Source organism: Plectrocnemia conspersa, unplaced genomic scaffold (assembly GCF_051122295.1).
Source record: "Plectrocnemia conspersa isolate PC_06_02 unplaced genomic scaffold, ASM5112229v1 ptg000005l, whole genome shotgun sequence".
NCBI lineage: Eukaryota > Metazoa > Arthropoda > Insecta > Trichoptera > Polycentropodidae > Plectrocnemia > Plectrocnemia conspersa.
The window spans coordinates 21,255,238-21,269,207 of record NW_028277169.1 but is presented as its reverse complement, the minus strand read 5'-3'; the positions used below and the strand labels follow the sequence as shown (position 1 = coordinate 21,269,207).

The 13,970-nt window shown below is 33.0% G+C and overlaps 2 protein-coding genes across 5 annotated transcripts; both read right to left on the bottom strand.

The window, feature by feature from the left end:
• Window positions 1-1,874: 1,874 nt before the first annotated feature.
• Window positions 1,875-5,692, bottom strand: LOC148235157 (uncharacterized). Its single transcript, XM_088186518.1, has 5 exons — window positions 5,604-5,692; window positions 4,444-4,508; window positions 4,275-4,350; window positions 4,102-4,196; window positions 1,875-4,024 (listed from the first exon to the last, which is right to left on the bottom strand). Exons 1-5 carry the CDS (start codon window positions 5,629-5,631, stop codon window positions 2,396-2,398), a joined length of 1,893 nt encoding a protein of 630 aa, XP_088042644.1. The 5' UTR covers window positions 5,632-5,692; the 3' UTR covers window positions 1,875-2,395.
• A 1,081-nt stretch (window positions 5,693-6,773) lies between these two features.
• LOC148235156 (uncharacterized) lies at window positions 6,774-13,074 on the bottom strand. Of its 4 annotated transcripts, none has more exons than XR_015809685.1 (6): window positions 13,009-13,074; window positions 11,121-11,185; window positions 10,987-11,059; window positions 10,821-10,912; window positions 8,902-10,745; window positions 6,774-8,829 (listed from the first exon to the last, which is right to left on the bottom strand). XR_015809685.1 is itself a non-coding variant. In XM_088186514.1 (6 exons), the coding sequence occupies exons 3-6, from the start codon at window positions 10,997-10,999 to the stop codon at window positions 8,516-8,518; spliced, it is 1,824 nt and encodes a 607-aa protein (XP_088042640.1). In that variant the 5' UTR covers window positions 11,000-11,059; window positions 11,121-11,185; window positions 13,002-13,074; the 3' UTR covers window positions 6,774-8,515. The 4 variants fall into 4 exon arrangements, 3 of the variants coding, with proteins under 3 accessions (XP_088042640.1, XP_088042639.1, XP_088042641.1); XM_088186514.1 differs by having other exon boundaries at window positions 9,341-10,745; window positions 13,002-13,074; XM_088186513.1 differs by having other exon boundaries at window positions 9,341-10,745.
• Between the last annotated feature and the right edge of the window lie 896 nt (window positions 13,075-13,970).

Sequence of the window (13,970 nt, the reverse complement as noted above, 5' to 3'; positions counted from 1 at the left end):
GTATTTTGTTTTCGTTTCATTGATCTTTAACCCCATTTTCCTGGCTGATGATTCAGTTACGTTAAAGGCTGCTATTAGTGCCTATTTTGATCTCGTCACTATATCTATGTCATCATCGCAAGCGAAAATTTTATCGATTTATTATATACACTGCCGGTTATATCCAGTTTGTCATCTCGGATTACTTTTTCTAGACAATGTTGAATAGATTGCACGCTAAAGCATCGCCATGTCGTAGGCTGTTGAGTATCCGCAAACGTTTTGATAGATTATTTTGTACTCTCACTTAGCATTTGATATTTCTCATTGTGAGTTTCACCTTGAAGATTAGTTTTTTTGGTACACCCTACTGTGTACTCTTATTTCACGCGTAAAAAATCGCAACAAAAAACTACAAATTCTTAAATATCCACAGTCGCAAAAAAGAGTATCATATCAAATATAATATTAGATTACTTTAATTTGAATTATATTGTTGAGCAATTGTAATGAGTTATTAAAGTATTAATAGGAGGGGCGAGGGGGCGCAAATTTAGTTTTTGTCTGGAGCGCTAAATAACCTAGGGTTTTAATGTCAGTGGTTAAGCTATTTTAATTCTTTCTAGCGAATAGCAGGATGAGAAAAAACCCGCCTGTGCTTTCAACCGTTCCGAAAAAAGTGCCCACCACTGGATCTTATTTAGGCCAGTGTGTTTCAGCCAAATTTTAACTATGGTTATCACAATTTACATATAATGTCATGTGATTCCTAGTAAAATCAAATATATTGTTTGAATTATTACCAACTTAATTTTGGCGCCCCCTGAATCTTGCACCCGGGGGCATATGCTACGCTACGGTCCTGAGTCTACCCGTTGATGCACCACACAGATTCCTAGCAACTAAAAATTAAATCACTACAGAATTTAATATAAATTATCGATTTAAATACCTAAAATATGTTAAGAATATTTTCATTAAAACGGTGTTGACAAAATTATCATTTCAAAAATAATTTTACTTATACAATTTAAATAAATTTATTTTATCAGAAATTGTTTGCAAGTTTTATGGAAGTTTAATGAAATGGATCAAGATATTACAGTTTCTGAGGCAAAATTTTTGCTAAAATCTTTTTAATTGTATAGTAGCGCATATGTGAGGTTGAGAGCATTCGTGCCTTTTACGATCTTGACTTACGTTGTTTAAATCATTATATCCAAATTTATTCCAGACATTCAGCTCTTGAGAAAATAATAAACATGGTCAACAAAATAATTTTTGCTAAATGAGCACATCACTTAATTTTTTCATATACTTCACTATTGAAAGTTTTACTTGTTGATTGGATGTTCAAATGGGACGTGGGTTTTGGACTATTGATAAAAATTTTCTTTTCATTAAACAAAAGATCACTAACACTTAACTTTGACCACGTAAACACGAGCGCGTGTGACGGCTGAAGTTCTAGTGCGTATGCGCGACAAATTCCACTCGCGATGAGCATGGTGCACGCGTATCGACTGCGCCCGCCCACACTTTAGTCGGCTGTGACTTCACACGGAAAGGTTGTGTGGCCGATTTTCTGAGCGTTTGCATTTCATAATTACGTAAATTAAAAAAATGAATAAATGATAAAAATATTTAATTTTTAGAATCGTATTACAATCCCAAGGCATGCGCTGCATCTACCGCAAATATGGGCCGCACACCACTGCTATAGAAGCTTTATGTATTTTTCTTTGTCCTCTTCTTTTGATAGAATGGAATTACTTAAGCTAATATTATTTTCATTCTATTATAAAAAAAAAATTAGCGATGCTACTTAATTTTTATGTTTTATAATGATTACATATATTATATTATTAGTATTACAGTATAATAAATAAATAATCTTTTAGGTAATTACAAAATGTGTTTTATTGATCTTATTTGAAAAATATATAAGTACAATTTACATTAGAACAAATTTCAGAATTTTCAACGAATTACATACATACATACATGCATTATCATTAATAATGAATGTTGTATAAATGATAAAATGTTTGTGCATTCCATTTTTTCTCAACATAACATATTATTTTTCTCTTATTATAAACATAGATTCTGATGTAACACCTTTTTACTACAAATTATTAAATTAATATTCGAAAATTTAAATAGAAAATAAATATATTTCTAACAATTTCCAAATTTATTATATCTAATTCAGTCTCAAATTTAGGTAAATTGTATTGTTTTAGTATTTGGAGAGATCAATTTCATTCATTGAAATTTGAATCCCCTATTTTCCACATTTATAGATATGAGCATCGCTGAGTCTTAATATGTACTGAAAGTGTGATTTTAGTTTTGAATGCTATGCCACTTATTTGACATTAGTATGAGTGCATATGTCAGGAAAGTTCCAATTTTAATTTGTATGAGTTTTAAAGTGGGTTAAAATTGTGCTTTTAGCATGGAATAGTTTGCCACATTTATTACATTCGAAATTGCGAGCATTAGTATGAATATCCATATGCCGAGAAAGTTCCATTTTAAATTTGTATGCTTTTCCACATTGCTCACATTTAAAGTTACGAGCACCGTTATGAGTTTTAAAGTGGCATAAAAGTGTAAATTTAGTTTTGAATGCTTTTCCACATGATTCGCATTCAAAGTTACGAGAATTAGTATGAGTTTTCACATGTCGTGAAATTAAGGTTTTATATTTAAATAGTTTTCCACAATCATTACATTCATAGTAATAAACATCACTATGAGTTTTAATATGCAAATAAAGTGATCTTTTAGTTTTTAAAGCTTTACCGCATTGTTCACATTTAAAATTGTTAATCTCAGCATGAATTTGTAAGTGGTTTGATAGATCATCTTTAGTTTTGAACATTTTTTCACATTTTTCACATTTAAAGTTCCGAGCAATGCTATGAGTTTTAATGTGCACTGAAAGTCTGCGTTTGGTTTTAAATGTTTTCCCACATGTTTTGCATTCAAAATTACGAGTATTGCTATGAGTTTGAAAATGCTCTGAAAGTGTGCTTTTAGTTTTAAATGCTTTTCCACATTTTTCGCATTCAAAATTACGGGCATTGTTATGCGTTTTTAAATGCTCAATAAGGTCTCTTTTAAATATGTGTGTTTTTCCACATTTATCACACTCAAAATTACGAGTATCATTATGAGTTTTAAAATGGGATGAAAGTGTGGGTTTAGTTTTAAATGCTTTTCCACATTTTTCACATTTAAAATTACGAGTATCAGTATGAGTTTTTTTATGGCCTGAGAGAATGCTGTTTTTTTTAAATGATTTTCCACAATAATCACATTTAAAGCTACGGACATCACCATGAGTTTCCATATGCGCTGTAAGTGAGCCTTTTGTTTTGAATGCTTTACCACTTGTCTGACATCCAAAGTTAAGAGCATTTTTATGAGTGCGCATATGCTGGGTAAGTGCATTTTTAGATTTGAATCTTTTTTCACATTGTTCACAAGCAAAGTTACGAACAACGCTATGAGTTTTAGTATGCGCTAAAATTGAACGTTTAGTTTTAAATGTTTTTCCACATGTTTTGCAATCAAAGTTATGAGTATTGTTATGAGTTTCAATATGATCTGTAAGTACGCATTTATATTTAAATGCTTTTCCACATGTTTTGCATTGAAAGTTACGAGTATCGGTATGAGTAATAAAATGCGTGGAAAGTGAGCTTTTAGTTTTAAATGCTTTTCCACATGTCTCGCATTCAAAGTTACGAGTATCCTTATGGGTGGATAAATGTATGATAAGGCAGAATTTTGATATGAACATGATTCCACATTTTTCGCACTCAAAATATTGAGAAGCATTATGAGTTTTTTTATGAGTTTTAAGATGCGAATAAAGTGAGTTTTGACTTTTTAATGCTTTACCACATTCTTCATTTATAAAGTCGTTCGTCTCGGCATGAATTTGTGAGTGTTTTTTATTTAATGTTCTTCCACATTTTACATCAACATCATTAGTAATATTTTTATGTAGTTTATTATTTTCTTCTCGCCACTAAAATGTTATATTCATTCATTAGGTCAGTTGTAAATATTTAAATTTATATATATTTAAATCTATTTAAGTATTACTTGCGTTACCAATTCCACATTTGGAATTTGCTGAGATAAAATATCCACACTATTTGTATTCATTTTAAGTATAACATCTTTAACATCGTGTGTTTCTGAAATTATATTGTAGCCGAAATTTGAAATAAATTAAAAGTGTCAATATAGTCACACATTATGTAAATAAATCTAACCATATTCGAACATATCGTCGACATCATTGATAAATGTTTCTTCACTGGTGTCGCAATCATATTTCACATCTTCTTCCTAAAATAAAAACAGTATTTAAATCAATAATGTTTAACAGTAAACAGTATTTAAATCAATAGTGTTATACTATACATATAATATTTTATATACCTTAATTTCACATTTCATTGTGTCAACGGAGATAAATGTATCCTTATCATTTTGAATAGCAGGTTCTGCAAAGTTAAAGTTTAATATTCAAATAAATATCAATTGGCGAATCTATTACTTCTAAAGATAAGAACAATAAGTATGGACAATTATTAAAAATCATAAAATGTAATATGTAACTGTGTTGCAAGACACATACTATTGTTAGAACCTCGATTAAAACCCTCCTTAAAACAATTTTTATTTAAATATAATAATAAAACACAAAGCTGCATATTACTATAGTAGCAGAAGCACACGTTTTAATTATTTCAGATTTTTAGCTTAACCACTTTAATGCGCAGCAATATTGCTAGATGTTAGATATATTCGTATAAAATATTATTTACTTACATTTCTAATTACTATACCTATAATTAATTATATATATTATATTTTTGTATCAATTAATATAGTTTTCTTATATACAATGGAAGAAATATAGAATTATGACGATCTCGAGACGACCGTCCGGGACGCAGCATACGCGAAAGTGAAGTCCCGCTCACAGTCAAAGTCAAAGCCGCTGAGCCTTGCACCCGAACTAGGCGGCGCCGTACAATGACGCCGCATTCCCGCCACCGCAAGCAACGTGCGGAGTGGGGATACTTTTGCGCACCCGACCGGGAACATGAGGCAGTGCCAAAAGTTTACTTGATCATTTGACTCTGGACATCCGACTCTACAACACTCAACTGGACTACAACTCGCTCCTCGGATCTCATCTTCGCTCGACTTGACTACTCCTTTGAACTCGGATCTACACCTCGCCTCCTGTCTGAGCAACTATCTCCAGGACACGCGCTTGAGGAATAATATCGACGACTGTCGAAGGATCACCGTCAAAACGCGTCAAGATTCAACTGGAAGATTTCGCAAGGGCTACTTTGTACAGTTCGCTGTACAAACGTCCTACCACAAATCGTCAACCGGCACTCCGAAAACTACGAATAGAAGCGTAAATCGACCACTTCAGAATGTTTTAAAATATGGTAGAAAATTCATCTTTAATACAAATAGAAACATTTAAGAAATAATTACTCGGAGCTGAACAGAAAACCAAAAATATTTTTTTGTCTTAATTAATAAACTCCTCTTTACTAAAATATAAGACATAATACCGGTTTTGATAAACTGCGGCGTCGCCATTGTAACCGGCGCTGACGGATGGCAAAATATAACCTCTAAGACAATTTGGTCTAAGTATAATTATATTTGAGCAGGGTGTGAAGTCAGAGAAAATAAAAATTATGTGAAAATAAGTAAGTAAATTTCGCTATATAAATATGTTAAAATTTAAAACTTTGTTTTTTATCGTTGTGCGTGCATTTATTCCCTAAACATTGGTTAAAAATTGCAATTAAATCTTTGTCGGTGTTGTCATTTAAAGCAAATCCGATCGTGAAGTACAAAGTTTATCGAGTGTAGTTGGTTACAATTTTTTTAGAAAGTCGATAGAATTATATATGCGTGACCAATGTGCTAAATTATATTTTACAAATAGAACCATATGAGTAAGTGAAAAATGGTCGCTTTCTCAATTTTATTATGTCATTTCGGTTGATATTAGGCGTAGCTTTATTTAGTGGGAGTTCAGCTGAACTCTCGCGTGTACCTATTAAAATCGGCTCTAGCTACAAAGCTTTATTGATTGTGATCTATAATAATAGTTTACATGATAATTAATAAAATAGATGTTACTGATTTTCAGAATTTTATTTAAGTATGGTGTCTTAATACTTGTATGTATTGAATTGTGTACTAATTGATTTACCCCATTGTAATACATTAGGAGTATGCATGTCATATTACAATGGAAGATTAAAATAATTTACTCTTTTTGAAATAGAGGAGGTGTTTGGCTTTTTCCTACTCTCAAGTCTCGAGCCAATGGGACGATTTGAAAGCGGACACAGATCATGTTGTTGTTTATTACATATATATGTCTAAAAGAGTGCTTTTGCATAATGATTATTTTTCACGTTGTTCGTGGAGATTTGTAATGGTGGAGAACTTGTAATATGGGTACTTCTTCAATTCGCTGACTACAGGCATTTGTATTGGTCTTTTTAATAATTGTGTAGACACCTACTGTCTTTTGTTTAGGTCCATTTGAAAATTAGCCTTTAATCCGTTTAAAATTCCAATCATCGGCTGAACGAATAAACTTGTTCTGCAAATCGCAAATACTTATAACAATTATTTTTTATTAGGCTTTTATAAAGTAATTGCGACAAATTTAGTCTCACGCTCAACCACAGTGTATGAATAAATAGATAAGAATAACACGATTGATTTAATTAAATATATTTAATTATAAAATAACAGTATCCATTAAAAGGAAATAAAAAACATCATTCACAAGCCTTACTTAATTTTTTACATTCAGTTTTAAGCTTAAGAATACAGTGGTACCTCGGTATACGTCCTAAATCCTTTCCAGATCCATAGACTTATACCAAATAAGACGTATACCAAGCGTTTTTTAACACGTAATTTAAACACTGGTTAATATTAAAATACATAAATAAAAATAACTTGGGTGAAATAAATGAAAATTAAACCTCACTTTACCTTGGTAAGAAGAGTCAAGTGCTTACTAATATGGTGCTGAGAAGGAGATGTTATTATTTTGAAGGAGAGTCCACTTCCAATAAAACTTCAGGAATATGGCATTCTGTTGATTTTTCTTGTTTCTGTCTCTTTTCACTAATTGACCCTGGTTGAGGTTCACCAGGTTTGACTTTTACTAAAAATCTGTCTAAAGAGCTTTGCTTTTGCCTTCTCCTCGGGATGTTTCGAAAATGTGACATTGTCTGGTCATTCCAGACAATGCTATTACGACTTGTTTGGGCTTTGTTGGGGTGGTACTTCTCTGCAAAGTTTTTGACATCCATCCATATAGTAAAGATTTCCTTGATTCATAGAGTAGGAGCTTCCTTTATCTCTTCTTCCTCAGAGCCTGAAAAGAGTGCATCAATCCTAGTCTTGTGCTCATCCTTCTCAAGTTCCTGCAGCTCCTCAGTGGTCAGCTCTTCCCTGTACTCCTCCACATCAAATTCATTCAAATCAAGTTCTATTGACCTGCCCAGAGAGACAATATCCTCCACTATAGGCACAGACAGCCTCAAAGTCCCTTTCAGTCACTGCTTCTGGCCACGAATTCCTCCAAGCAGAGTTCATTCTTATGTTGGAAACTTCCTGCCAGGCTTTGTCAATGAGAGTTATGGAATGAGCGATAGTAAAGTGACTTTTCCAAAACTCTCAGGATTAATTCTGTTTCAGAGGTCACTTCAAAGCACCTTTGGAAGTGTAGTTTCTTGAAATTACAAACGACTTGTCGGTCCATGGGCTGAATAAGAGGAGTCGTATTAGGGGTAGAAACTTTACAGTGATGAAGTTGAACTCCGGCAGCATATAGTCCTGCAAGCTTGGAGGGTGAGCTGGAGCATTGTCCATTATGAGGAAGGCCTTCAGAGGCAGGCTTTTCTCCTCTAAATAGCTTTTTACACTTGGCCCAAACACAACATTAAACCAATTGCTAAAATATTCTATGATTACTCAAGCCTTGCCGTTTGATCTCCACATCACAGGTTACTGAGTTTTCTGCACATTATGTTTCTTAAAGGCCCTCGGTGTTTCAGAGTGGTAGATCAGTAGAGGTTTCAGTTTGCAATCCCCACTTGCATTTCCACAGAACAAGAGAGTAAGCCTGTCCTTCGTTGGTTTGTGCCCTGGAAATGCCTTCTGTAGGTCCTGTTAGGCATTTCCTTCCAAAACAGGCCTGTTTCATCACAGTTAAAAACTTGTTGGGGAACAAAACCCTCAGTTTACAAAAATTCCCTAAACTCTTTAACAAAATCATTGGCCGCATCTTTATCAGCACTGGCTCCTTCTCCATGCCTTACAATACTGTGAATACCAGTCCTCTTCTTAAAATTATCAAACCAACCATGGCAAGCTTTAAACACTTCACTTTCTTGGCTCGGCATGTATCATTTTTGCCCTTTAACAAATAATTGTCTTCGAGACGCTATCGCCAGCATACTGTTTTTCTGTTATCCATCAAAAGCAATTTTTCAACATGCTCTAATATCCCTGATTTTAGTTTTGTAATCGATTTCACCCCCTTCGCAACATTAGCCGATTTAATAACATCTTTGTTTTTCACAATCGTAGAAATCGTCGTTCTCGACGTACGGTATGCTGCAACCAAGTCCTGGATACGCATGCCACTCTCATACTTTTCAACAATCTCTTTTTTCACCTCCATGGTGATCCTAACCATTTTTTTCGTTGCTTGGCTCCTCTTGTTAACTTTCTTAGAACTCACGGTTAGTGAATTTACTAAAAATTAATAAATAATGGTTAGTGAATTTACTAAAAATTAATAAAATAATAAATCACGTGAAAATTTACAGTTATTGCGCGAATCGTTCACTGTATGGTAGCAACTGCCGTACTAATACACATGAGAGGTAAACAAGAGTATCACGCGGTGTAGTAACTAATACAAGTTTTAGCACGCACGCAGGTCATATTCTAAACGAAGGACTTATACCAAGCAAAATGTTTCTCGTCCAAACAGGACGTATATAAAGTTGGACTTATTCCAAAGCGGAGTATACCGAGGTACCACTGTATGTGCTAATATGACAGAAATTTAAATATACGTTTTACCACATTTGTTATATTCAGTAATAAGCTTTTGCATGAGTGAGAATATGATATGAAAGATTACATTTATATCTGTATGTTTTTCCATATTTTTCACATTCAAATTTACGATCATCACTATGAGTTATAGTATGCGCTGAGAGTGTGCTATTAGATTTAAATGCTTTTCCACGTTTTTAACATTTAAAATTACGAGATTCACTATGAGTTTTAATATGCGCCGCAATTAGGCTTTTCATTTTAAACGCTTTTCCACATTCTTGACATTCAAAGTTACAAGAAACGTTATGAGTTTTCTTATGCTTTGAAAGTATGGATGAATTTTTAAATGATTTTCCACAATTATCACATTTATAGTCACACGAATCCCTGTGCGTTATCATATGCAATGAAAGCATGTACTTAAGTTTGAATGCTTTTCCACATATATCACATTCAAAGCCACGAGCATTATTATGAGTTTTCATATGAGCTAAGAGTAAGCTTTTCATTTTAAATGCTTTTCCGCATATTTCACATACAAAGTTATGAGCATCGGTATGAGTATGTATATGTTTTGAAAGTTTGTTTTTATTTTTAAATGCTTTATAGCATATGTAACATTCAAAGTCAACGGTTTCAGCATGAGTCTTTATATGATATACAAGATTATATTTAAATTTGTAAGCTTTTCCACATATTCCACATTCAAAGTTACGAGCATTGTTATGAGTTTTTTTATGTCGCGAAAGCATAGATTTATTTTTAAATGATTTTCCACAATCATCACATTCAAAGTTACGAGCATTGCTATGAGTTAGCATATGCACCAGAAGCATGAAATTCAATTTAAATGCTTTTCCACATTGCTCACATTCAAAGTTGCGAGCATCGCTATGAGTTTTCAAATGTACGGATAGTGTGCTTTTGTTTTTGAATGCTTTTCCACATTCTTTACATTCAAAGTTTCGAGCGTTGCTGTGAGTTTTCATATGTTCTGAAATTTGGCTTTTCATTTTAAATGCTCTTCCACATTTTTGACATTCAAAATTACGAGCGACGTTATGAATTTTTTTATGCCGGGAAAGTATGGATTTATTTTTAAATGATTTTCCACAATTGAGACATTCAAAGTCACGAGTATTGCTATGAGTTATCATATGCACTCTCAATATATATTTAAATTTGAATGATTTTCCACATTTTTCACACTTAAAGTTACGAGCATCACTATGGGTTTTCATATGCGCTGTAAGTAGGCCTTTCATTTTAAATGCTTTTCCACATATTTTACATTCAAAATTACAAGCGTCAATGTGAGAATGCAAATGTGTCGGAAGTTTGTTTTTAGTTTTGAATTTTTTACCACATATGTCACATTCAAAATTACGAGTATCATCATGAATTTTCTTATGTTGTGTAAGTACAGATTGATTTTTATATGATTTTCCACAAATATCACATTTATAGTTACGAACATTACTATGAGATTTTATATGTGCTTTAAGTATGAATTTAGATTTGTATGCCTTTCCACATTGCTTACATTTAAAATTACGAGAATCCTTTGGAGTTTTCTTTGGTTTCTTTTCTTCTCTTTTTTGTTTCTAAAATTATATGTTTATGTGTTAGATATATTGTAAATATTTAAAAAAATATAATCAAATCTATTTAACTATTACTTGTGTTTCCACCTTGACGTTTGTAATTTGCTGAGATATAATATCCACATCATTTGAATTTATTTTAATTATGTCTTTTACATCGTGCATTTCTGAAATGATATGACAATCAATAATATACATATAACGGTGTATTTGTAAATTGATGAACTTCAATAATTCTAACCTGTTTCGAACATGTCGTCTACATCTTTGTATGTTTCTTCAGTGCTGTCATATTTGTATTTTGCATCTACCAACTAAAAAAAAACGGTTTTTAAGATCACTGTGTTTAAAGTGTCATATGAAACATTTGTTTACCTCAACTTTACATTCGACTGAGTCAACGGAATCAAAAGTTTCTTTATCATTTTCAAAATCTGGTTCTGCAACAATGAAATTATTTAACGGGAATATCTGATTTAGGTGTTACTACTAAGATAAAAATACTATAATCTAGAATATTTTTTGAGGAAAATTTAAATGAGCAATATATAAAATAATTGTTCCATAAGTAGCTAAATAAATAAAACGAATTGTTTATGAATAACTATCTCTAACAAATCTTTTTCCGAAGAAAAAATCCAAAGATTGACCTTCCCATATCTCTTAAAATAATACCCTGTTAAATAACATCCATATTTTTTCAACAAATGGGACAAAATTAAATAAATGATTAAAGTTATCAAACAAAGAAAAAATATTGTCATTGAACGATAATAATCAATACTTAAGCTGTTGCTGCTGTAATGTTTCTTAACAAATTGTATGTCGTTTTTATTTTTATAATTTCTTCTTGACTGGAGTAAAATTGCCTGATAGAAAGAATTTCGTTAATACTTCCCATTTTTTTTTATTAAAATATAAATATTGGTGACGTTTGCTTTAATGATTTTCATTGACAAAATTTTTTCCCAAGAGTCCATTCAACTGGCACCCTCTGCTTTTGTTGTTATCTATTAATTCCAGTTACAAAATCGTTTTTCTTCTGCATGCCAATGATTTCAAATTGTTTGGATGTATTCAATCTATTGTGGACTATTTTTATTTAGATTCTCTATGGAGATGGGTTTCCGTCAACCGTTTACTCTCCTAGTGTCGAAAAATGTCATATTGTCATTTTCCTGATAACATTCACCATCGGAATATTCCTACAATGTTGGTGAGAATATTCTGTCTAGAGAAACTACCACCAAAGATCCCAGAATCATTTTTAAGAGCAAGTGGATGTTCTCTTTACACTTAAACAACGCCTGCAAAAATCATTTAAGATGCTTTATGATAAGAATTGTGTTTTACTTTTATTTGTGTAATCAATATAATGACACCTTGGTTCACAGAATTCTTAAGATGGAATCTATAATTTAAGATTCCCCAGTAACCAAATACTTCATCTTAATAAAAAGTTGAAAAGATGTTCTTGAGATCAATTCTCCGAGTTCTCGCAGAAAGTTGTATGTCACTAAGCACTTCTTCTAACTATTAATGGGTACTGTTGACAAGCAAACTATTCTCAAGGAATTGCTGTTTTAGGTCTGGAATGTCTGAAAATTAAAATTGCGTCCCCTTCTGATGCTCATTATCGCCATCCGACTCCTTAATACGCAGATTGTAAGCTGATCTAGTTAATGACAGCTACAAGGAGCTAGTCCGGTTGGTATCATTTAATTTAAATAATTTATTATTTTTTCTTTCTTAATTGTATTATTTTTAATCTTACTATGTATTGTATTTTAGATCTTCGTATCAAGCTTTCAAGATGGATGTGATATTTTCAATATAAATATATATAAACCAGTACTGCGGAGTCTTTTTAAAATTTACTGCTCTGACAATTTTAATAAAATCGATACTTTTTGCTAGCTACGACTTCGCGACTCTGATTTCGACTCCATCGTACTTAATGATATATTTATATATATAAGCTTACCATAATTATCAAACTCTAATCTGGGACGGCTAATATAAAAAAGGTCATCTCGGAAATCCTGAGATGTGCTAGGTTGGAATGAGGGATGCAAGTGAGAGCTAATAAAAAAGGTCATCTCGGAAATTTTGTGAAACTGGAACCGGTGATCCCGGTCAAACCGGGACGTATGGTAAGCCTACATATATATGTAGACAAAGCATAGTCTCTCATTTCAGTTTGTGTACATTCGGTCTGCTAAAAATATTATTAAGGGTTACTAAAAAAGAATTAACATAGTACCGGTTTTGAATATATGTTGCAAAGCCATTGCAACAACTCGGCGTTGACAGATGTCAGTTTATAACTAAACAGATTTTTGGTTTAAATTTGAATAATTTTGAGCATGATCTATAAATTAATAAAAAAATAATGACCTACCGAAACTGCCTTCTTATTTTGAACTAAAACTGAATAAAATATTATTTAGTAGTTTCAGTCAAAATCTTACAATACTACAACTACAGAGGTATTTTTGTCTGTATAAGCTTTAAAAATCAGTCTGACTTATTGGTAAACGATTATTATATTAGAGCAATTCAAATTATAAATGTCAAGTGAAGCATTTATTTCAGTCGTATAAATTTTGCATGAGAAAAGAGCTCCATCATGTTGCGTAGCCTGCGACCCTATCGGGCGCTGTTACAATAAATTGTTAAGTATTTTTTTTATTAATTTATTTGTGAATATAAAGTGCTTATTAATTTCCAATTTTTGTGTATTACACACAGATTGAGCCGCTGCAGTAGTATTTTAATTAAAAGTTTATGGGGGCCAATATAGATTTGTTATGGCCAAAACTGGTCGGCGCAGAAATAGCGGTGTTGTGACGGCTCTCTCTCTTCCGGCAAGCTTGTAAGGGTTCGGACGCGTGCCGTCGCGCGTCCGCCCCATTTTTGTAATGTAATCACTGTAACCTTAAATAAATATTACTGCAGCGGCTCAATCTGTGTCTCATTGCCACCCGTCACCACCACCAAGCCTAAACTGGTGACCCCGACGTGATCCTGAGCACACATATGGAGTCAGACGAAAAATGGCAGACACAGACGCCGCTGCAGTACAAAAAGCCGAGCCGCTGCAAACCCACTTGCTGCCACCCCGCCGGAGCTTCCCTGGATCCGGACTCGAGCTGGCGGACCACCAAGACGATGGGCCTGCGCCTCCGACCATGAGCCGCCATCGTCAGCCGCCGCCGACCACGT